Raw genomic sequence first — 26,053 nt, 5'->3', positions numbered from 1 at the left:
AAAAATCATTATTTCTTTGTGACAAGACAATAATTTAACTCTTTCTGGCTTTATTTTCTCAATAAATAAGAGGAAATATGAAAGGAAAGGATGGTAGAAGCAGAGCTTCTATTTAAAACCTCTTTAGGAGGTTTACATGGATTGGCTAGTGGACAAATCATGGTAGAGCACAATGTATATATTTTACAAAGCCCCTCTCCTCCATGATATCTTCTGAACTTACTCCATCCCATTAAGGAGATAAGAGATACCGTTAACCAGTGGACCTGAGCTTCTTGAACTTTTGTACCATTATAACTACTCTCCCATCATGAAACTTTCCCCTACCCAGCCTTCTGTGACATTAGCTTCTGGTTGTCTTCTTACATCTGCCCACATGTTCTGATTTCTTAACTTCATCTAAAATGTTGGTATTCTCTTGGGTGTTATCTTTAGCTTTTTTTTTTTTTTTCTTACTTTACCCCCCAAAGGAAACCTCACCTACTGAATGTCTTTCATTAGCTTCTGTTTCTACCTAACTTGGAAGTTCCAACACTTTATTTGTACACTCGCCCCACCCAGGCACCTCAGTGCTCACCCTTTGCATAGCTTCCCTATCCATGTTTATGTATCTCCCGATCTGGATAAATAGCACCACTTTCCATCCATGCCCAAGTCCAAATTCTCAAAATCACCCTTGATTTCTCCCTTCCTTTCTAAATTTTCATTCAATAATTCACTCAATTTCTGTTGATTTTGCCTCCTTAACAGCTCTCAAATCTCCATTCCCTGCTGCTACTATCATAACCCAGACTCTCATCACAACCTGCCTACTCTCACAACAGCATCCTAATAGTTTTTCATGGTTTTAATCTCTGCCATCTACCAAGCCAATCATACTACCCAGAATGCTCTTTGAAAATGCTAATCTGTCTCTGTCTTCTCTCTCTCTCTCTCTCTCTCTCTCTCTCTCTCTCTCTCTCTCACACACACACACACACACACACACACACACACACACACACACACTCTTTGTCTTACAACCTCACATACACACATGGTTTGTCCCTATTACCCATAGCAGGACATATACACAAAACCTTATAATCGAGTCTTGCCTCCTTCTCTTCAGTTCTTGCTATTCTCAGCTCCATTGCTGTGCATGATCCTTATCTAGCCATATCTTGATAGACTTAATTTCTTGCAGTTTCCACATCTGCTGAGTGTCTCAGGCCTTGATACCTTGTAATACAACTCCTCTGCCTGTTAACTCCCATCTTCACTGTGCTTATCACAATCTGCCCTGCCTATGCTTTGGGTCCTAGAGGAAGTATCCTTTGTGCTCTTCCTTCCTGGCTTAACCCTCTATTGCAATTTCTGCCTTTAGTACTACTTATTAAATTATAACTATCAATTTGCTTTTTCGTCTTCCCTGCTAGACTCTCCTTGCTTCCCATTTTATGCCCAGAACCCCACTACCTGCAGTGAACACTTAACATATATAAAAAGCCCTTAATATTCTTTAGATGGAATAATATTTAATAGTTGTGAAAACCAAGATACAGAAAGGCTAAGATCCTCCTATTAGTACATGGTGGAGGCAGTTACTTCTTTAACACTTTTGTCCTCAACACTATGTTAAGCATAATATAAAATGTGTCTGGTCTGCTTGGTTATTCCAATTCCATCACGTGATGTTTCAACCAAATGAGATCACTAAGGAATACTGAGAGCAGGGAAGTAAAAGGGAGTGAAATTGTCAGAAAATACTCGGTGGGAAAAAAACAAATGTGATTTAGATGGGCAGAAAGGATTCTGAATCCTGGAATTCAGCCTTCAGGATACACCCCAATAGAAAGAACAGATAGCTGCTCATCTATTTGAAAAACGGATCTCATTTCTTCATCCCCAGCATATTTCATCATTTACCTATGGTTTTTCACCAGATGTCTGCATTTAATAGCTGAGCAATTATCCTTCAGCTATTATATAATATATAAATGTGAATTTTAACTCATACTTTTCTGGTATACTTTTACTGTAGAAAGTTAGAGTTCTAGGAAAGTCATTTTATAGTAAAAATATATAATATCCCAGTGAACCTAAACCATGACACTGAAGATATCATTACTTAATGGACAGACAGGACTTTGTGAAACAAAAGGAAATGGTTCACTATTGTAGAAAGTTTCTTCCTCAGCTAGTAGAGATCAGAGTTGGCACGGTGGAAATAGGAATACACTTCTGGATTAGAACCAGAATTCAAATTCTAGTGCTTTTAATGTGTTCTTAATGATGACCTAAAATCCAGTCCTGGTTTTACATTTATACAGTTATTTGAAAGTCCTTGGATAAATCTCTTTACTTCACAGACCCATTCAATTGGTCTCCTACTTGTCCAAGTCAGACTAAACCAGTGTTTTCTAAGGTATCACTTCCAAATTGCCTGCTACAATGTTTGCAGAACAATTGCATATCTTGTACCCTTTTGTAGACTCACAATGCTAATGTTCACATTAGAGGCTCTAATGGCCTTATAGGAAACAAGCCTAATCCACATTGTTTATTATAGCATTTAAACAGCTATTTGACAGAACATAGTCTGAGAAATGTGCCACTGTGCACTCTTTATTGAACAGAAATTCCTAGCAGTTCTGAAGAGATTCGGTTTGCTTTTAAATGTGATGCATAGATTACCTAACCATATTCCTGATCCAAATTATTCAAAATTGTACAAGGACTTCATAAAGATCCTGCCATATTACATTGTATTTTTCTCCTTCCCAGTATTCTGGATGCAAATGATAGCATTTAATATAACTATAAAGGCTGTGAGGTAGGGAGAAGAGGTATGTTTTTGCTCTACTGGTTGAATAAACAAAGGCCAGCTAAAGATGCAAATGTCTACCCCCTGAGGCCTTAAGATTCCAATCAGAACTGATTCCTCAGCATAGTCATTGTAATATAGCCTATAACAGAGCACTGGGGGGTGACCTTTAAACTTGTAGTCCTAAGATCAAATAACAAAAGTGATTTTGTTCAGTGATCCTCTACTGAGAGATCTGCATCAGGAGCTATGCTAGTAAGTAGGGATACTGCCTGATTAAGATGGGCATCTGCTTCCCAGGAGATCACAGTCCCCTGAGAAAAACAAATAATTAATTAACTGCATAATTATAGCTCAGTTAGGTAAATTGTTTGGATTATGGTATGTATGAAGTGCAATGGCGACTTGAACAAAATTCCTTATAAGCTGTGAGTAAATATTTACAGATTCCCTTTTCTGATCCAATGAGTAAAAAAGAAAAGAAATTGTGTTTGTGTTTGTGGCCCATCACCTTTCTGTCTTGGCCATCATAATATTCTTTTTTCCTTTTTTAATCCATTCTTCTTAGATATACATGATAGCAGAGTAGATTTGAAATATTATACATATAGAGAGCATAACTTAATTTAATTGTGGTTGTACATGATGTGGAGTTACACTGGTCATGTAATCATATGTGATCATAGGAAAGTTATGTCTGATTCATTCCACTGCCTCTCCTATTCCCATCCTCTCTCCCTTCCCTTCATTCCCTTTTGTCTAATCCAGTGATCTTCTATTCTTCCCCTCCCTATCTATCTTCCCTTGTTGTGGGTTAGTATCCATATATCAGAGAGAACATTCAGCCTTTGGTTTTTCTGAGACTGGTTCGTTTCACTTAGCACGATAGTCTCCAGTTCCATCCATTTTAGCATAATGATCTTGATGAAGATGAAGGGGAGGCACTATGAGACATTATGAGACATGAGCCATTTTATATAATCCTTTCTGAAAGTTAACCATTCTCCTCTAACTAAGCAGATAACCCACTAATAATTAATGCAAAAAAAAAAAAAAACCTTACACAAGTCTTTACTTTTATTATTTATTTATTTTTAATTTTTGTGGTGCTGAGGATCAAACCCAGGGCCGCATGCATGCTAGGCAAGTGCTTTACCACTGAGCTACATCCCCATCCCTTTTTGAATTTTATTCTGAAACAGAGTCTTTCTAAATTGCCTAGGTGAGCCTCAAATTTTGTGATTATCCTGCCTCAGCCTCCTGAATAGCTAGGATTACAGTCATGTGCCACTGTGCCCAGCTATGTCACTTTTTTAAAAGATTTTCATCAGTGGTTAGGAGGTCAAATTCCTCAATAAGACTCAGAAGCACAAGTACTAGGATTCTTTTCTTTTTGTTCCCAGATGTTACCTTCCAAAGGAGCAGAATTTTCCCCATGTGATTTTGGTTCATTAAGTCAGGTTAAAGAAAAAAGAGCACTTAGATCCTGGAATATAATATGCAATTTACAGCTCACTACTTTGGGAAGCGGTGAAGGGAGGGATGGTTTGAGCAGGGCCACCAGCTGGTCAGGAGAGAGATGAGACAGATCCAGGGCTCCTGAAACCCCTGTTCCAGTGCATACCCTTCTGTTCCTGTCTGGGTATCCCAGGACACTTGGGAATGTTCATAATTTTTATCTAATTAATTTTATACTTTTTTTAAAAATAAACAATTGGGTAGATATTGAAAAGAATCCCAAACTAATCCCAAACTAATATCACGAGAGGACATTCATACATTTGAAATTTACCATACCCAACAATAGTAAATCTTCCGATGATTTTTGTCATCAAAAAAATGAAAGATCATGAACAATTAGTACTCTAGTACTAATTTTCAAGCAGTTTCTAAGAATGCGCTGGCATAGGTCCATGATGAGCAATCAGGAAATTCTGGCCAATGGACCAATTTTCTATTATTTGATAAAAATAAGTCAAAACAGTGAATCATGTCCCTATTGGTTTTCTCCCAGAAAGAAGTACTTCACATATGCTATGAAGACAGTGAAGTGCTTGAGACTAGTATTGAAAGGGAAATCAAAATAAGTGTAGTACTAATTTAAATAGCAACCTTACACTGTGACTAGCACTTGCTAAACACAATCTCAATCTTCACAATGACTCCATAACCAGAAGAATCTTCATTAAAGCTAGACAACGTCTCTAGACTTTAATTTCCTCATCAGTAAAACAAAAATATTTTTATATATCTACCCCCATGTAGGACTCTTGTGAGAACATAAGATAATGACTGTGAACTGCTGAGCAGAGAGCCCAACACATAGTAGTTGCTAAGTAAAAGTAACCTTTAATGTGATTGTGCTCCACAGTCTTGTCATCATTTTTTTATGGAAAGCCATATTTTAGAATTTTCTTCTACAACTTTTAGAAGATAGATAACAAGTACCATGAAGCATGAACTTTCAAAACTCTCAATTAGAGCTGTATCAATACTTAAGCTGAGTTTTCTATATTAAGAAGCCATGTCTGAAGCATATCAAGTGCCTTTGGAGTTTATTAAAAGACTCTTCACAGCCTCAATAAGGGTATGATCAAAGAATATTTAATTTGGGTGTTTCAAAATTAAACTCAATAGCACAGAAGTAGAAAAAAAAATTACTGCCAACTCCACATGTGAAGGGAAACCCTGAAAACCAGATGCAAATTAAAAGGATGGTTCATATTAATTTCTCCTTGATTTCTAATTAAAAGAAAAATGAAAGAGTACCAAAATTTTGGAAGACAAAGAAAAACCTAATTAAACTTCACAAAATTGTTGGCTAATATTCCAGTTATGTATTATTTCAAAATACTGAAAACACAGATTGCACTCATTTTATATACTGTTTTGCATACAAACAATATAAAGTACTTCTGGTGGCACAATAATAATAATAAACTAGCTAAATTTTATTATTTTCCCTGTTCTTTAAATATGCATCTCATTCTGATTGAAGCCTTCACAGCAATTGCCAATTACAGCCTTGAATTTCTAGCTCAGACTTCTTTTAGGATCTCAATGAAATGGATGTCTGTACTAGTAGTTTCACAGTCTAACAATTCCCCAAGTATACAGGGATAAATGGTATTTCTCTGGAGCACCCCATGGTTTGTTATTACATGTATAAGTGCTGTAAGGCACTGAGACTCAGTACTCCATAGATGCTCCCTTCAAGTCATGTTCAATTGATACAGAAGAAAGGGCAGGAATTTGCAGCCAACAGACCTTAGTTTGACTATTGACTCAACTATTTACCATCTGGGTGACGTTTAGGTCACTTCAACTCTTAAAATCTCAGTTTCATTACCTACAGAACAGGAACACTAAGTCCAACTTTGCAGGGTTGCTGTGAATATTTATTTTAAATGTCATGCTTCCACTTCTCTGCTTGGCATTTGGTGGTGATTTAGTCAGTGATAGCTATTTATATTAACAACATCATCTTCATCATCTACCTTCTCTTCATCATCTTATAACAAACAGAATAAAATTGATTATTCAATGGAACTACCACAAGGACTGAATGTGAAGACACTTGGTCAACAAATGGCAGCACAATGTGGGATTGATTCTTAATAATTAATAGATTGGGCTCTAGAAAATTCTAACCATTAGACTACAGTACAAATAATGGGGTTTACAACCTTTGAGGAAAACCCAAGCGATTCTTCACCTGCAGAACTTGGTAAAGTGACAGTGCTGGGGCCTGCTGGTCCTTGGTTTGCTGAGCACCCATTACAGCCCTGGGGAGAGGAAGCATGCACTAGTGCTCCACCACTAGCCCCTCTGATTCACTGATAGGCATGTTTTGGACTTCACAGTGTTTTTGCTAGAACAGAGAATGAACACTTATTTATGGTGTAGGGCAAAAAGAAAATGATACAAGGATATACTTTTTTCTCTTAAGCAAAACTGTAATCAAAACCCTGTTTTACTTGTAGGAGAATACTTTTTCTCCCCTGACTCCTGATAGTTTTTTTTTCCATGTGATGGGATATCCCTGATCATTTCATCCCAGGGGAGATGCAATGAGTTAACTGATTAGAAAGTCAGAAGCGGAAATTAGACATAACCTATTCCTCTATCTTGGGAGTGGCCAAAATCACCCCAGACTTTAGATGTTTAATAATCCTTTTTATTTGTTTTATTTCTAGAAACATACACTTTAGATTAGATAGAATTTCTACCTCTATTCCCCAACTACCTCCACACACAAACTACCTTTAATCAACTTTTTATCACAACTCTCCACATTCTTGGACTTCTCTAAATGTAGATGTTCTTCAAGATTCAATTCCCAGCCTTTTCCTTTCTTCCATTATATTTTGTGTTGGTGATTTCTTCTGATTTCATCACATGTATGTAATAGGGAAGTTTGCCTACATTTTTTTAAAGCCCCAAAATAGCAGAGACTGAAACTAGAAGTTAATTTCTTTCTCATATACAAAAGCATCATGGCTGGCTGTGACGAGCTAGTGTGGCAGTTCAACAAATTTGTCACATACTTCTGGGCTTCTTCCAACACGTTGATTGTCATTCCATGTCCAATGTGATTGTTGGAATGACAAGTATCCTATATGCTTTGCTAAAATCAGGGAGTTTTGAGAAGAATGTGATCTCTTCCTTTTAAGGAGACTCTCCAGAGGTCCCATATGTTTATTGTGTTTTATGCACCAGATTGAAGTCTCATGGTTATACCTAGATACAAGGAAATATGGGAAATTGGTCTTTTTTTAAAAAAAAAGACACATAGCAATGTAGCAGTTGAAATAAGATTCTTTAAATTCAAGAGAGAAAGATGCAAGGCTAAACATGTCTTCTTCATGACCAGATCAATTAATAACTTAAATCTGTCTCTAACTCTGTCCTACTAGTAAGTACAAATTTTCATTTCCAACCACTTGTTCAACTTCTCCTCCAGTACTATATTCAAAACAAAGTTCATTAATTGAATCTCATGTATAAAAGAATGAATAGCTACCATTGACCTCTGCTTTGCCCAGACACACACACAAAAAAACAGGGTGATTCTGAGTAAGGCTCCTATGTTAATCATATTTTCATCACTGGGACAAAATGTCTGAGAAAAAGATCTTATAGAAGCAAAGATTTATTTTGCTTCATGACTTTAGAGCTTTCAATCCATGTTCAGCTAGCACCATTGCTATATGTTCGTGGTAGGGCAGAGCATCATGGCTAATAGGGCATGGTGGAGCTGAGTTGCTCACCTCATGGCAGCCAGGAAGCAGAAAGAGAAGCAGAAATGGGCCAATGGCAAAATGTACCCTTTCAGGGCATGCCCTAGTGACATTTTCTCCAACTAGGCTCCACTGCCTACAGTAATAATTTGATGGCATCTCCCAATAATGCCATCAAATTATTAATCCATAGTGAATGACTAGTCCATTGATGAAGTCAGGGCCCTCATGATTCACTTCCTCCCCCAAAATCCCCACCTCTACACATTGCTGCATTGGGGACCAAGCCTTCAACACATGAGCCTTTTGGGAGCATTCCATATCCAAATCACAGCAGCTCTCTTAAATGTGCAGAGAACCTAACCAGGACTTTCTAGTTCCTCCATATACAGGCCTCACTCCCACCATACACCCAGGCAAAATCACAAAAGCTCCAGGAATTTTGGACAAGTATAAATCCCTAAACCCAAAGCTTTCTTTTATAGCTTGATACCTTTGTTCATTTTGCTTCCTCACCTCCTAGTGCTCCTTGTTTTCATCTTCCTTTGACCAGGTTCTATGCATTCCTCAAGGCTTGCCACAAAATACCCCTCTTCCATGAAATCTTGTCTGGTTCCCCACAATTGAAATTAGTGTTCTCCTTCTTCAATTTTATTTCACATGTTGTTCATCATGCTTTTATACACCTTTAGATTGTGCTTTGTCCTGTCATTGGTGCACATAGACTATCTGCCACATTAGAATCTCCTAATAGAAAGGGCCAGGTTTTACTCATCAGAATCATACAAAAGCGTTGGTCTTTTGCATGTGGCTCATTCATGTATGCTGAACAAATAATGTTGAAATAAAAGAACTTTAATATATTACCTCTTGAAGGCTATGGATGCCATCCTACTCTCTGAGAAGAAAGATGCCCTGTAGGAGCAGAGGTATAGTAGTGAGTTCAAACACAGGAGACAGACCTGGGTTCAGCTCTTAATTCCTTCACTTACATGCCAAGTGACCTTGGTTGAATGACTTAATGTCTGTGAACTTCATTTTTGTAATTTGTAAAATGAGGAGAATAACAAAGTGATCTTGTTATTCAGTGCCAACATGTATAAATTGCCTATTCTATTCTAGTGGCTAACAAATGGCAGGTGCCCAATAGCTGTTAATTTTCTTCCTCATTTCCTCCTCCTCTTAAACCTCATGTACTCAGATTATGAGTGGAATAGGCCATCTCTGTCTGAAAAAAAATACATAACTTGTATTTTACATCTAAAAAGATTGACAGAAGGTAACAATAATATTTTTAAAAAACTTCTGACAGTTTTTATCAAAACAACATTACTGAAAATTATTTAAAACCACCAACAGGATTAATAAAGTACATGAGACTCTGAAAACAAAAGTTGAAAGGGAGGAGGAGAAAATAGCAAATAAACATATAATAAGTCCCTGCAGGAGACTTTGGACTAAGTAAGGGACTACAACTAGATCCAATTTGGAAAAAATCATGATCTGTGTGATTTTACCAATATATTATAAAAACCCACATCTCTGTGGGTTATTAAGTAAATTACTTCGCTCAAGTACATATTTCTCTGCCTACTTTATAGATTCCATATCTTTTCCTGCTTGGAGTTAGTAACTCCATCTTCTCTGATTAAATGAAATTGAAAAGGCCTCTTGTGGATATTTTTTCCTGCCAGAATTGATCTCAATCTGTCCCAGGCAATGAGCCTCTTGCTTGCCAAACAGTCTACCTTGATTAACTTCATAACAGGTTCGTTCCCTTAGCATACTCACCCATCTGTAAAACAAAAAGTCCTCTTCCCTACCACCCCAAATTACCAGTTTATAGAGCATTCCTTTAAAACCCAATACTTAATTTCTTTTTGGAAAATTTGATGGGAGTAAAGCATTCATCTTAACTAATTGTTCTACTACCAGTTGCTATTATGTCAGAAACCTAGTGAAGAGACACCCACAAATAACATAAGAATGTTAGCAGCTTTCATTTACCTATGATTTCTAATTTACCTCTGATTTCAAGACCACACGCTTGTCAAATGGGTGGCTATGATGAACAGCCTAGTGGACTAATATTTCTTTGCATGTTTTATCAAACATCCCTGATAAAGTCAGAAGTAATGGGAAATTCCTAAAGACAGGTAAAATTCCAACTCATAGAGTTTTCTCCCAAAGCCTGTATTTCAGGATGTTTTTCCTTTGCTCTGTGGTCAACCCCTGGTACCACTGGAAGTAGCTTGTGATCTTGCAGAGCAGAAAACTGGTCAGCCCAATGATGGCAACATCCATCATTCAGAGTAGTCAGGCCTTGGTTTCCTTTACAGGTTATACATGCTTCTACTGTTACATTCAACAAATTCTAAATATAATTGATTTGTCTGCAATAATGTCTTGCCTACTATACTCATCTGTTGTGTGAAGGTAGAAGTAACACCTTGGTCATCTTTTACCTTCAGCACTGAACACACTATTTTGGATATTTAAGAAAACCTTCTTGGAACCCTGGTTACAATAGGGAGCAGAGAGGGAACAAATGAAGGATGCAGGCCAGTTCCAAGGGAGTCCTCAGACAATTTTTATAATCATGGAAGTTGGGACCATGGAATGGAAAAGGGAGTTGTGGCTTTTGCTAGATCAAAGGGCCATTAGTTGGGCATCATTTCACGCAATCTGAATACTTCTCACCTCTGTTTCATTCCAATATCTTCCCTGAACTCACCAAGCTTGTCTTTCATTGGATGTTGACTTTTCTAGGCATCACTAGCATAGTTGAGTTCTTCTTATACTTTCCTGTCCATTTTGCATACTTTTATCAGAGCTGATTGGCCAATATCAGATAGGTTTTCTCACTTGCTTCTTTATCAAAGCCAAGTTTTTGCTAACAAGACAAACTATATGAAATAGATATTTGTCATTCCTTCTCTTCTCAATAGAAATGTTTCTCCACTTGTCAAGTTGCTCTTGGTTCATCCACATACTTTACCACAAATGCTGTTGATTTCTTCCTGAGAGTTTTCTGTTGTTCCCTCTCTAAATAGGTTGAATTTCTAACAAGAAGATTTTTCTTCTTCTGAGTAACTATCTTCTGCTTGTCCGCATAAATGAACTCTAAACATATAAATAAATAGCTGTTGAATTGAATTCTGTCAAGTGACTGTGGTTACTCCTTGAGAGGACTAATCACAATTCCATCCTGCAGAGTTCCTGTAATTAGATTTGGAACACCCTGGAGTTTCTCTAGTTATCGCAAAGAGAACTTGTTGAATTTCCATCAAGCATTCAATTTAATTTGAACTATGTGACTTTACCAATATATTATCTCTCTGGGTTAGACTTCACCCTAAGTGCATGGAAAATGTCCCAGCTTGAAGCATTGCTACCAAAATTAAAATAAGAATAAAATACTAATATTTACATAAACTTCAATTTTAAAGCAAATGGATATCTATGAGATTGGAAATGGGTGTGGAGATGACATGTCATCAAAAAAATAAGAGAAGCATTTCTGCATTTAAAGTGTTTGGGAATAAATGTACTAGATTGAAGATTTCCATGCTCTTTTTTAAAGAGAACTAGAGTTCTTTATTGGGGTCTTTGGGCTGCTGAGCAATGGGAGTGGAAAATAAGCCAGAAATTCTGTTTTCCCTGTATTCAATCAGAGATGTTGTTGTTATGTTTCTAGAAGCATTATTTTGAAGAAAAGTGATAATAACATTTAGAAAGCATTGAACATGGATTATGATGAAGAGACAGACTGACAAGCAGATAGACACAGGCCAAAGTAAGTATAAGGAACCTCTGTTTCTCCTACTGCTACTACGCTGGTCAGACCACTATCATTTGGATTACCCCCTTAGCCCACTTTCTTAGATCTCAGCACCCTGTCTTGCAGTGTACTGCTGCCCAATCCGTTCTCTACTCTAAAGCCAGAAAGAGCTGATTTCAGTGCAGATTTATCCCACTACCCTGCTTAAAATCCTTCAGTAGCTTCCCATTGCCCTTAGAGAATATGTCCGTGAGAGCTGTGAACCTTGTGTGAGCTAGGTTTTCCTTCCCTATGGTCTCATCTTGAGTTGTCCAGGACATTGGTCTTTCTTGGGATTTACTGCTTACCATTTCCCACTTCAGAGCCTCTGCATGTGCTGCTCCTCTGCCCATTTTGCTTGTCCTGGAGTTCCTAGCTTGGGCATCATCCACTCCTGGAGGCCTTTGCAATCTGGTCTTCCCAGAATAGGTTTTGTTTCTTTCCACTATTTATTCCCCTGAATTATTAGCCACTTGCTTTTTATGATGTATCATTCTAGTAATTATTTCTTCTGCATCTCTCTTCCCTCTATATTCCAAAATGACTTCGTTTTTTGTTATTTATCCCTTTATCTCCAATACTAACATAACATTTAGCATTTAGTGGGCATTTGTTGAATATGAATAAAAGCACAATTGCAGGGTTTCAGGCATCTAAAAATTACACAACCTTGGCTGCCTTCAGAATAGGACCATCTGATCACTTGATTGAGCAGAAAGAGAGAAACATGGGAGCAGGCAAGGTCTGTTGCCAGTAAGTCCAACCCATACAGGACTGCTCTGAGATCCCCTAGCTTTTACTACCAATAGAACCACTGGCCCTAGATCTGGCACATACTTATGGCACAGTTGTCCATACCTGTCCATACTATTATTGAAGTTTACCATGGATCTATCATGCCCCCTATTGTATGAATTTTACATGTGTTGCTTCAGTTGATTCCAACAATGTCTATCAGGCAGGATTAGTCTTTTGTAGAATAGGAAACAGACTTTAAGGCCCTTGCCTACAGCTACAGAGTAAGTAAATGTGAGAACTAGGAAATGTTCCCAGGTCTGGCTGACATTTTCTATTATCCTGTGGCCTAATATATAGTAGATGTTCTATAAATTAATGAATGAATGATTGGATGACTTACCCTAGGTGCATGAAAAATGTCCCAGCTTGAAGCATTACTACCAAAATTAAAATAAGAATAAAATACTAATATTTACATAAACTACAAATACCAAAAGAATAAACATAATATTCTAGATATCTAAAAGTGCCCCCCCCTCTAAATTTCTGAACTATTGTCAAAAGTTAGGGACATTTCCTACAAATGTGTTCATTTAATTAAAGTTGCTGAATTGAACTCACACTGAGCAAAAATCAGGCTGCAGCACAGTATTTGGTCCATCAGCACTTTCTGGAAAGTCACCAAGGAAAAAAAAGCACTGCAAGGGTTTGAAGGGGAAAAAACACACGTACACATATAAGAAAAGATAACAACAAGGTGATGCTAGGTGACCCATCACATATAACACAGAAGCAACAGCAAATGCACACACACATATATAGGACTCACTTTGTGCTAGGTATTAATCTGAGGGCTTCTTACCCAAACTCATTAATCCTCACAGCCTATGAAATGTTCATTGAATGTAGTTCTCTCTGACCATAACACACACCCTATGTGTCACCAAGAAAGCTAGAATACTGTTGATTAAATTACAAGATGGTATTGGTGGTTTAAAAAAAAAAATCCTGATTTTTAGATATAAAAAGATAAAATGTGCATTTCTAAATTTTTTTGTAGTTGTAGATGAACAGCTTTTATTTTATTTGTTTATCTTTATATGGCACTGAGGATCAAACCTAGAGTCTCACATGTGCAAAGCAAGTGCTCTGCCACTTAGCTACAGCCCCAGCCCCAAACTGTGCATTTTTAATTGGATAAAATATAGCATTTTAAATCCTGTTTTAGGGGCTGGGGAAATAGCTTAGTTGGTAGAGTGCTTATCTTGCATACACAAGGGTTTGGGTTCAATCCCCTACACACACACACACACACACACACACACACACACACACACACACACCAAAAAATTAATCCCATTTTACAGAAGAGAAAATCACAGAAAACCCAACAAAATAAAGTGATTTTCCTAAGGTCACATAGCTTAGACTCTAAATTTAGTTCAGCTTAATTTAGCATCATTTTGTGAGCACCTCCTCCTCTAGGCTCTGTATGTGGGATACAGAGATGAGTGAGACTCTACCTAATCCTCATGAGCAGAGCAATCTAGAGAGAAAGACATACCTACATGCAACCAAAATGTAATCAGCTAAGAGCCAGAATAAGACAACATACCGAATATTGTCATGGCAGAGAGAGGTGGAAAAATAGTTCTTTCTCTGCATAACTCAGGAAGGGTTTTCAAGACAGTCAGAAGTTTCAAAGAATGAATTGAAATCCACAGGATTGGTATTATTTGTAACCAATATTTTGTGTGTTTGTGTGCATACCTCTACTTTCTTAACAATGTTATGAAAAAGTCTCAGCCAAAAAAATTCCATCTGCTCTACACAAATTGTAGTATGATGTGCCCAAGAGAAGGAAGGAATATGTTCAGTGGCCCAACTCATATGCATATTTTCAAGGAAAGAGGCTGAGGGAAGGAGGCTAGGACCTTAGGAATGTAAGATCACTATTATCACAGAGGAAGCTCCCACTGTGAGAAAACCTGAAGAAGGCTGCTCTGTAGGGTAGGTGGACAGGAGCATGACCATCTCTCATCTAGTAGATCTGGGCAAATCGTTCCTTTGTTCAACTTCTTTACTAGCACCTAGCGAGGGTTTCTGCTCTGTGACCCTGCAGTGCCTTGCACTACTCCTAACAGCACCTCTGGACTATATTTAGGGCCTTCTATGCTGGCTGTTCTCCCTTCTTAAAGCTCTATCTCCTCAGATGCCTGCATGACTAACTCCCTTTCCTCCTTCAATCCTTGACTCAGATGTCTCTTTCTCAGTGAGTCTTGTCTTCACCACTCTCTCCTAAAATGCAACCTTCACTAACACCACAGCCCTCCTGCATCCCACAGCCCTGATCCTCCCACCCTTGCTCTATTTTTAACTTTTTTCATAGCAATTAAAAATCATAACTAACCCATTATTTAAAGATTTTTATTAATTTTAAATTTTGCCCATCTCCTCTCAATAAAATGTAAGCTCCATGAAAGCAGGATCTATCACTAATAGATCCCATGCTCTTTGAATCATTGGTTCATAGTAGATGCTCAACATTTGCTAAATCAATGAATGAAAGAGTGGCTCAGCGAGTGCATCTCCTTATCTATATTCTCAACCAAACATAAGCTCTACAAGGGTAGGAAGCAAGTCTCTGGTTCATTGCTGAGTTGCCAGAAAATGCTATATTGTCTGGCAATAAAAGATACTCTGTAAACAGTATCACATTTCATATTTAAATGCATTTTGTCTCATTTCTATATGTGGATATTTGATTACATTTTGAACTCTGTGTGTTTATCTGGGTGAGTGCAGAACCATCTTTCCTCTGTATATGCCCCATTCAGTAAGAGATGTGGGGACCTTAATAGATACATGAGAAATTTTGAGTAGATTTCCTTAATTCCAGGATCTGTCCTGCCACAATAAAATATGTAATTCCCATCCAATTTTCTGAAAAATCAGAAACAACATAACAAACCCAGGATGGAGGATAGCTGAACTGGTCACTAAGAGTCTGGTTTTGTGTTATATGAATGTTTATATATTAGATATTATGCTTATTGAAAATATATGGTATGTGAATATTTCATTATTTGCTCTGTTAAGCCATCACTAGTACAGTGGTACTAAGGATTTGGGGCAGTTGTTATCAAATGTTCCTGGATCTTTTTCTGCCATTTTTTTAAATATATTTGTGAGGAAAAGAAACTTTGTTGAACACTTCCTCTGTTGCCAGTTAGCAAACACTTAACAGAAGTTCTGCTGGAGAGCAGAGGTATATCTCCTTTGTTTGTGCTCCATGAGCAACCCTAGAACCAGGGGATGGCACTGACAGAGAAGAGATTTAGATCTAGACTCAAACCAACAAATACTAAGCACCAGCTGGGATCTAAGAGCTCTTACTTATGTAATTCTCATTAGTGACCTATTGGACAAGGATTCTTGACCCTCATTTTACATTTTTAGAAACCCAGGTACCAAGGTGTGAAGTAATTTTCTGAAAATCACACAGCTGCTTAAAATGACAGTGTCAATATTTGAATCTGGAACTAATTGATGACCCCCATCTAGTGATCTTTACATGAGTCATCCATATAAATTTAAATGTTTGAATAATAATTGGGTTTTAACAATAATGAAATTTATTGTCAGGCATTTTCTTCTTTTTATCCACTGCAAGCTTACTAATTAGTGGCAGTAAGACCCTGAAAGGTGAATTGCTAAGGCTTGATCTACCTTTTTCACTCAGATCAGAAATAAAGGGCTGTGGTCAGGGCTGTGCCAGCTTTTCTGAAGTCGATTTGCTAATACACAGTAAGAGCTCTTGAAACCGTTCATGTTCCTCTTTCCCATATTTCTTTTCTGAACATCCAGCTGATGGTACTTGGGGGAAAGAACAATGATTTTAAGGTGATTAATCTTTACAGCCTCACCCAACCCTGGACCTGCCATGGTCCAGTGAGCCCTGCCTTTGGGCAGGTTCAGGACTCGTCACTCAGTACTGAAATAGAAGCCAGTGTGACAGGCTGCCAGGAAACCATGAGAGAGAAGGCAAGCAGGAGAGGGCTCATCCCTGGAGACTCTGAAGAAAAGTTGTCTGAAATGATCAACACACAGGCCTCCGGACACAAGAAGTAGGCTCTCACCATGTCCCTGGGGAAATTGGGAGCACTAGAGTGTTAGAGGGCATGAGAGAGAATGAAGCAGGGGAAGAGAGAAAGGGAGAGAAAGGTGGGGGAGGGAGAGGGAGGAAGCTGTCATTGCCCCTGGAAGCACTGCTGGTTCCCTGATTATAATCAGAATGCCACAGCTAGAGGGAGGCCCAGGCATGAGGACCTCTGGTACCTAATTAGATCCATCTCCAGTCATGAGAGGGACTTCCTGATTCCTTGGGTACAATAGAAATGGACATTTCCCCAACCCACTAGTGATGTAGAAATAGTCCGATGTGATGAGAAGAGTATCTTAAAGAGTATAAATCTGCCTTCCAAGGTTATTAATGATTAAATGGCACAACCCATATCATACCATGATCCATGACACAAAATAAATTTTTCTTTCTATAAAACAGGAATAACACCTGCATTTTGAGGGGCATCTTTTGAGTATAGAGATAATAAACACCAGCCCTAGCGCACTGTCAGGCTAACTACTTGGTCAGTAGTTACTCAATAAATAAGAATTGACAGAGGCTAATGTGTTTTCAACCACTGAGATTGGTTTGCTGGTGGTATCAGCCATTCTTTTCATTGGGGACAATTAGTTACTGAAGTGGAAGGGAAATAAGTGACTATGCAGAACTCAGTCTGGACATGATGACTCACCCACAGGGTGTGTGCATTACTATTTCTTGAGGAGATGTCAAAAGTAATCAGTACAAAGCTATGTATTTCCTCTACTCTGAGTTGAACATCTTCTTACTTGAAGGGAAGAAATGTTTCAGTCATCACCTAAGAAAGGCATGGAAATCCATGCTAGACACCACTCAGGCCTTCCTCACCCATTGTTTCTGACTGTACATGCCATTGCAGAAAGGAAAAGAAATGACCTTTGTCATTCTAAAAATTGTCCTATGATAAATGAAAGATTGAAAACAAAAAAAAATAAGTTTTATCGATCATTTGTTCTGCCCTGGGAATAGAATAAATATGGACTTTCCCTGTCTCCCGTGTTCACACAAGCTAAAACATGCAAAGTCCACATGTGGCAAATGCCTGAAATCCCCAACCTGGAAGCCTGAGGCAAAAGGATCTCAACGGATCTCAAATTCAAGACCAGCCTGGGCAAACTACCAAAACCATGTCTCAAAATATAAAAGAAGAACGGCTGGGAATGTAGCTCAGTGGTAAAGCACCCCTGGGTTCAATGCCCAAACAAACAAAATCATTATATAATGTAATGGGAGAGGAGACACTTAACGTTCAGTGAAGATGTGGGGAGAGGAAAGGAAGGAATTGAAGAAGGATGAAGGAGATGACACAGAACTAAGTGAGTCTCATAACACAAATATAATCAATCCTATGAGATATAGATTAATATCAGTCACATGTAAATTTACATTTCCTCAAAGTGTTTTGCAGAACAGAAGCATAGAACATGACAGCTGCATACACCTAACAATTTTGTTTGTTTGTTTGTCTGGCTTGTTAATTGTATAGAAGCTGCAGCCCAAAGAGGTTAACTTACTCACTCAAGGTCACACAGTAAGATTATGTTGATGCCCAAACTAGAACCCTGGTCTCTTAACTCCATCCAAGATTCTTTCTACTTCCAAGATTCCCTCTATGTTGAAACACTTATTCCTTACATTCATGAGGAGATAAATTAATGTTTTTAAGAAAGAGAAACAGACAGAAAGCTTCGATTTTAAAATAAGAGCAACTGGAACTGGGGCTGTGGCTCAGTGGTAGCACACTTGCCTAGCAGATTTGAGCCACTGTGTTGGATTCTCAGGACTGCATTCAAATGTATTTTTAAAAATAAAGGTCTATTAACAACTAAAAATATTAAAAATTAATAAATAAAATAAGGAACTACTGAAGATTCAATCTCTCTGCTCCCAGTCAGTCTATCATTCTTCCCCACAGCCCTCTGTTGAGAAAATGATTTGGGGATTACTACTTATGTATTTTTATATCACATTTAAAAGACATATTCCATTTCCCTTCCAACACTATGGAAATTACCCTTCATTCATCTCCACAATAGGCAAAAGTTTGAGGTAAAGGAATTATATTAGCTATTGGTTATTGTGCTAAAAGCTTTTCCTATGTCACTTCATTTGACTCTCTAAAAATATGTAAGATATAGAAATAACTAACCCCATTTGTAAATAAATCAAGGCCCAGAGCACTCCACTGATTTTCACTATGACATTCTGCCAGAACAAGGTGGACTGACAATATGTCTCTTTCTCTCTGATGTTTCTACTTGATGCACTAACCACAGCTACTTACCTTATTAATGTGAGGGTAGAACAGACCACCCAAGCCAGGCATGGTGGGATGGAGCAGAGAGTGGACTTTATATTCTGCTGCATAGAAGGCTAGAACAAAGTCTCCTTTAATCAAGCAGAGACCTCAGCTTCAGTAGACACAGGGAACTGAGTCAAAGCACTCTGCTTCTTGGACCTTAAAGTTGTCATGGAAACAGAGTCCCATCCAGCCCAAACAAGTTCACAGCACAGAAGGGAGTTATTGCTGATTCACTACTTTATTTCTAAATGCCTCTGTAAAGAGTCTGATGAGGCTGGCTCTGGGACCTACATACTCTCAGTAACTTCAGATCTATTAGAGGAGGCAAAACTCATTCCCATTCAAGACTGGAAGTTGTAGGCTTCACAAGAGGCCTCAAGAGAGTGCCTTGCGACTTTAGAGAAGGAAGAGGCAGCTTCTTCCATGCCTCAGCTTCCTCATCTGAAAACAGAGAACAGAATATTAATCTCAAGAGGTTTTTTTGTGAAAATTAGATGAAACACAAATATAAGCAACTAAAGCCTAAAAATCTTTGTGTGGCATAAATAAGCATACCTGTATTTCACACTGTTTACAGAGATAAGATTATATAAAGCAAAGATACTTTGCCAATGGCTTAGCCAATGCTAGGCACTCCATAGATTATTACGGATGCTTGGTAATTATTATTATTATTCCAAATAGTCTTTGTTCAGGATCATCAAACTGGTGACTTTTACCTGTTTTCTATTAAATCATGTTATTTCTTATCATCTGTATTTGTTCTCCATTGCTGCTATAATAAATTTCCTTCCTTGATTTTAGAATCCAGAAATGCCAGTCGAGCCCTTCTCATGTCACATCTCTATTCTTTTGCCTCGTCTTCTTCTGTTTTCAAGGATTCATGATCAGACAGGGCCCACCCAGATAATCCAAGATAATCTCCTCATCAGCATGTCCTTTATGCCGCATAGGTTCTAGAGATTCTAGGTTCCAAAGATTAAGACATGGACATCTTTGGAGAGCCTTTATTTATTCCTAACACAATACCCCATCAGGTCTTTAGTGATTCTTCTTTTCACATAAATGCAGAACATGACTCCACTAAACTTTTCACTGCTTTGCAAGGATCTTTTTCCTAGTGTCCAATAACATATTGTCCCCCCTTAGCATCCTCCAAGTCCAGATTTCTGTAAGAAGTCTGTGAAGCTTCATTAGTGCATCCTTAAAGTCTATATTTTTGTTAATCTTATGTTCAAGATAGTCTAAAATTCTCTATCATGCTCTTCAACATTCTTCCAGCCTCTTTCCAGTACCCAGTTCCAAAGCCATTTCCACATTTTTAAGTAGCTATTACACAGCACCCTGGGTCTATTGCTACCTTAAGAAATTACTATGAGTCTAGTGACTTAGTGTCTCATCAAAATAAAATCAAGCTGTCAGCGGGCTTCACCCTTTCTGGAGGATCCTGGGAGAGCCTCAGATAGAGGCATATTCAGATTGTAGACCAAATTCAGTTCTTTATGGTTGTACAATTAAAGTCCCTTTTTTCTTGTTGGCTATAACCTGAGAGCCATTCTAAGTTTATACAGAAGACCACTTTCCTTGGTTAGAGGCCCTGTTCCTTCACCTTCAAATTCAGTACTACTGGTAGATCAAGTCCTTCTCAAGTCACATCCCTCTCATCTACTCTTCTACCTTCTTCTCCAATTTAGGACTCATACATTTAGTTTGTATCCACCCAGATAATCAAGTATAACCTCCCCATTTTAAGACCTTTAACCTTAATCACATTGGCAAACCCTTTGTTATATAAGGTAATATACTCACAGGTTCTGGAGGTTAAAGTATAGCCATCTCTAGAAGTTGGATTAGGGACATTATTCTTTCTATCCTATCATTTGTAATCATGAGACACATCAAATCATTTTTGCTGGTCAGAGTGATGCTGTCCCTGTAGTTCTCTCACCCTTGTCATTCTCTACCATCCCAGCTTTAACCAACTTAGAAAACACCAGTACTATTTATAATTTATGATTATTACCTATTACTAAAGTCAAAGCTCGAGAAGAAAATATGAGTGTTTGGGATTACAGAAGGTTGCTTGCAAAACAACAACAACAAAAATGGACTAGTGTAGCCCAAAATTTACAGTTTGTGGTGACAGGCAGGTTTTTCAGGTTAAGTCTTGCTCCATATACGCTTGGTAGCTAATGCAGCACAACATATTGCTGAAATTAGCCAAGTCAGTGTTTCCTCATCTGTAGCAGAAGGCTAATATAGGCATCACAGTTGTGAGAACTGAATGTGGATTCAGTGAAATACTCATCCCTCTTGCAACCTAGTCCATATTATCACCAAATCATGAAAGCCTTTGGAATGAGATCCAGGTAAAATGTTCCTTGTCAAGGATTTCTAAGGTCAGAAGCATGAGCTTTTGAGTCAGACACATCTTTCTATACTTGAATCCTGATTCTATCACTTATCTAGCCTTTTCTTAAAATTTTTTAGTCTCAATTCCTTCAAGACTACAAAATGCTTACATGGCAGGATTGCTGCCTGATATAATAGCAAAATTCATTCTGTGTTGGGCACTCTGAATGTATGATCTCATTGTTGTATCTCCACAACAATCTAGTAAGTTAATGTTATCAGTATCTGCATTTCCTAGTTGAGAGAATGGCCACCTATAGATGATCACAGCTAGGAATGATGGATTGGGACTTAAGCCCAGGTCTCTTCTGTCTCAGAAGCCTGGCTTACAACTCATATGCTATCTTGCCTACCCAGTGATATGAATGAAACAATACAAAATGCTCAACACATTGTGGAACCCTAGTAAAATGCTATTAAGTAGGGCATCCAGGTATCTGCAGCCATGTAACAGAGCCATGAGGACGAGCATCTACTTCACTCTTCCTAGACATCCCCAGCTGGCAATGAGCTACCACACACTAAAATTCAGGAGGGGCAGGAGGGCTGGGAAAGACATTGCATTGTTTGTGTCAAATTCCACTTGTCTAATGGACTTGTTAAAAGCACCCTGGGTGGAAAGTGTGAGTCTTAATGGCATTTTATAAAAGTTACTGTGATGAATTAGCACATAAAGCAAATTAAAAACAGCTTATCGCTTTTTAAATTAGGTGATGGGGCACTACAGCATTTTTCCCAGACGTGGGGCTCCATTAATATCCAAAGGAGCCAGAAGCTGCTGAAATGTGTCAGCTGCCTGGTTTTAGGAACCTGACAGGTCTTAATCTGTGTAATACTAGAGGGGCAGTTTGTCCAAGATAAACAGAGCCCATGCAAAAGCATGCTGCTGAGCTCTCCAAAAGGATATCCATTGCTAGAGACAGGAGTGGGGGTTCCCCTTCAGGAATCTTGGGAGCAATGGAGCACACTCAATGAATGAATAATCTGGTAAAAACCTCCAGGAGCACTCCTCCCCCTCTCATCCTTACAGTAGTCATCTGAAACATTTTCATAGACCATACTGAGGATCTGCATGGGCCCTGTGTCGTACTGGGTCCTAAAGATAGAGAGGTGCTTCAGATGTCTTTACATACAGTCCAGAAAACATGTATTGAGTATTCACTGGGGCCAAACTGGTGTTGCAGAACTTCACATTTATTATTTCATTTAATCTTCACCACAACTCTTTGAGGTAGCTGTTATTTTGCCAGTTTTACAGTGAAGAAAATTTGAGGCCCAGAGAGGTTACATAATTTGTTCAAGATGGCACGTTTTAAAACCCAGGCAGTCTGGCCCTAGAGCCTACATTCTTGGCACCACATGCCATCTTTCCTGATGGCTTCTCTATCTCCACTCCTCTCACTTGACATCCAGGAGCTTGGAACCAAGTGAGCAGTTCCAGTACTTTTAGGATAAGAAATTCTGGGATAAGAATTAAGGAGTGAGGGACCTTCACAAATTTAAAGAGGTAGTTAGCTCTGAAGGAAAGATTTAAGATCCTTTCTACAGCTAGGTCATGGAGCATGGCCAGAGGGCAACAGTCTAGGAAATTGAGCAATATAATAAAATGGCCATAAAAGTAGTTTTCGAGTCCGACTTCATTTTATATTCAGTCTCTCCAACATGTGACCTGGGGCAGGGCCCTTAGCCTCTTTAGACTCCTTTAGACTCCTCTAGGCTCGTCATCTACAAAACAGAGATACTAACTTTTCCTCTTAAAGTTGTTATGATTTCAAAAATAAAAGTAACAACAAACTGCCAGGCTGCCTCATAAGATCACAAGCAATGGTTGTCATTATATCTGTCATCTTTATCACTCAGTCACCATCACCACCTCCTTCCTCCCAGGTTGGATGGGGAACAAGGTAAAGAGCACTGAAGTGTAACTTAGGTCTGGAGGCTCAAATCCCAGCCCTGGGTTGCTGCCACTAAACACAGCCCTGTATCCTGGGGTCAGTCAGTCGGCCTCCCTCGTCTGTAAAAAGGGGATGGTACTCCCTTTCATACCTTCTTCACAGGAATGGGTCAAGTTGCAAGGGAGCGTATGTAAAATTGCTTGCAGTCTGAAGAATGTGTGCTGGGTTCTACACAACAACACATGGGTTGGCAGTTCTCTACAAGCTTCCACAGGATTCAACACAGACTTGTTACTATGGTTTATGACAACAAACAGATATAAAGTGAAATCAACAAAGGAAAAGATCCTGGGACAAAGTCTACAGGAAATGAGGTGTGAGCCTCCAAGACTCCTCTCTCAATGGAGGCACATAGAACATGCCTACTCCTTCCATCAAAAAGCTGGGAGAGCAGGTGTGAAATGTTGTTTGCCAGTGAAGCTCATCAGATACCAGGGTCCAGGGTTTTTACTGGAAACTGGTCACATAGGCACCCTCCTCCTGGAACATACCACAACTCCAGACTCCCAGGAGGAAAGTAGGTGTTCAGCATAACAATATTGTTTGTATAGCTTAGGCACATAAGGTATTCTTGTCAAGAACTAGTGGGAACCCTCCCAAAATCTTAAGTACCCAGATGTCAGCCAAAGAGCACCATTGCAAAAAGGTCCTTCTTACAGATAGCAGTCTCAGGCCTGCTTTGTTAACTCTTTTTTGCACAAAGTGGAATCTATGGAAAGGATTTTGATTAGTATACACTCAAAAGGGAAAAGTAGTTCATACATACTGGTTATCACTCTGTGCCAGGCACTGTGATACATACTTTACATAGATTACCTCCTGTAACCACACAACTCTGTATTGGAGGTGCTATTATCATCACCACCACCACCATGTTATATATGAGGAAACTGAAGCCCCAGAAAGGTTTAATACCTTGCCCAAGTAACCAGCTGAATGACTAGTGAGAGTAGAACCAGGACATGGCCCCACCTGTGTGGCCCTATCTGCTATGCTATCCTCTGCTACAGTGCACCTACCTACTGGCAGCTCTATTAGAATGTGGTTGTTGGAGTGATTTTGTATCAAAAACTCTGTGATTAAGCAATGTTACTTAGTTTGTCATATCAGATAGCCAGAGAAGTGAAGCATGAGAAGCAGGTCTCTGTCACCCTCCAACCCCTTTTCTTGGCTAAGGCTTTGTCTGAGCCTTTGGCAGGGAAAATGGAAATAATCAAAGTGGAAATAATTTTTTTTTCTGGAGCTCAGACCTTGGAAACTCTTTGAATTTCATCACTTAGGAATGGAAGAAGGGCTGTATTATAATTCAACTTCTGTAGTATTTAAGAAATAAACACTGTCTTTGGGCCCTTTTTGGATTCTACGATAGCACATGTGACAATTCCTTAATAGGAGGGGAAAATAAGAAAGAAAAGAACTACTCTTGGTTCTCAATGATTTTAGAAAAATTTATTCTCCAAATCTAGCTTGTTTTACCTGAATTGTAGTCACAGGCCAAGAAAATTCTTAGAATGAAGTCAAAGGAATAAATAGGGAGGTGGTGAAATCTGCTTCTCCTGGGAAATCATGCACTGTACATGTGTGGTAGTGATTTTGAGAGTGTGGGATACAAAAGGATGAAGGCAATATAGGTCTTGCAATAAATTGTCACCTCCTTAAGACAACAGCTTAAGAAAGGTTCTGTTCACCATTGTGTTTCTGCTTCCAATCCACGCACCCACCAGTCATAAAATGCCAATGCATTGGCCTTAGTGAAGGTTCAGTAAAAGCTCTTTAGTGAGAGAGACATGATACAGACAGCAAGTATCATAATTCGGAGTGATAAGTACAGTGATGATACAGGCTTGGCATTTTACAGAAGCAAAATGATTTGTAATAAATAAATAAAAATCTTCATAGCAAAAAGAATGATTTATGAGGTTGTTAATATGAAATTGGTCTACTATAACTCATACATAAACAGATCTGTGTGTGTGTGTGTGTATCTATATATATATATATATATATATATATATATATATATATATATATATAGTCACTTATTGCATTTTAAACATTCAGGGACCTCTAAGCTGCCCTTGCAATCCCTAAGGAGAAGCAAGAACTAACCTCCATCTGTAGCCAAAGCAATGGGAATGTAGTCTGTCATCCTGCAGGTTGAGATCAAAAGATTATGGGTTCTCAGGGAAGGCGTGAAAATTCAAGAACATGAATTTTAAATCCATACTATCAGAGATTCCTAACCATGCCCTCTTCTGTCATTTCTCTCAGAGCCATGTTTGACTATGACAAGAGCAAAGACAGTGGGCTGCCAAGTCAAGGACTTAGCTTTAAATACGGAGATATTCTCCATGTTATCAATGCCTCTGATGATGAGTGGTGGCAAGCCAGAAGAGTCACGCTGGAGGGAGACAGCGAGGAGATGGGCGTCATCCCTAGCAAACGGAGGTAAGAATGCTTTTCATACATTAGAATATTAGCTCTTCAGCTAAAGAGGGCGTGGAAATGAAGGAAGAGGAAGATGGAGGAAACTGTTCACAAAATAACTATTTAAGTAGGATAGACAATCTGAAGGAAAATTGTCAGTGGTGACAGGTGACATGAATAAAAAAAAA

At 38.6% G+C, this 26,053-nt stretch overlaps 1 protein-coding gene across 28 annotated transcripts in view; it reads left to right on the top strand.

Annotated features, from left to right (window-relative positions):
- The window catches only part of Dlg2 (discs large MAGUK scaffold protein 2), a 1,969,681-nt gene that overhangs the window by 1,865,369 nt on the left and 78,259 nt on the right, over positions 1-26,053 (top strand). For 26 of the 28 annotated variants that reach the window (XM_021725176.3, XM_078046781.1, XM_040285028.2 and 23 more), the window contains one exon: positions 25,710-25,886. In XM_021725176.3, coding sequence (XP_021580851.2) covers positions 25,710-25,886 — 177 coding nt within the window. Of the gene's footprint in view, positions 1-11,761; positions 11,843-25,709; positions 25,887-26,053 lie in introns of those variants that run through there. The other 2 variants (XM_078046785.1, XM_078046786.1) reach the window with 2 other exon arrangements.

The sequence above is a fragment of the Ictidomys tridecemlineatus genome, chromosome 4 (genome assembly GCF_052094955.1).
Source record: "Ictidomys tridecemlineatus isolate mIctTri1 chromosome 4, mIctTri1.hap1, whole genome shotgun sequence".
Taxonomy (NCBI): Eukaryota; Metazoa; Chordata; class Mammalia; order Rodentia; family Sciuridae; genus Ictidomys; species Ictidomys tridecemlineatus.
The sequence above is the reverse complement of the archived record's forward strand: the minus strand, read 5'-3'. Positions and strand labels throughout refer to the sequence as shown.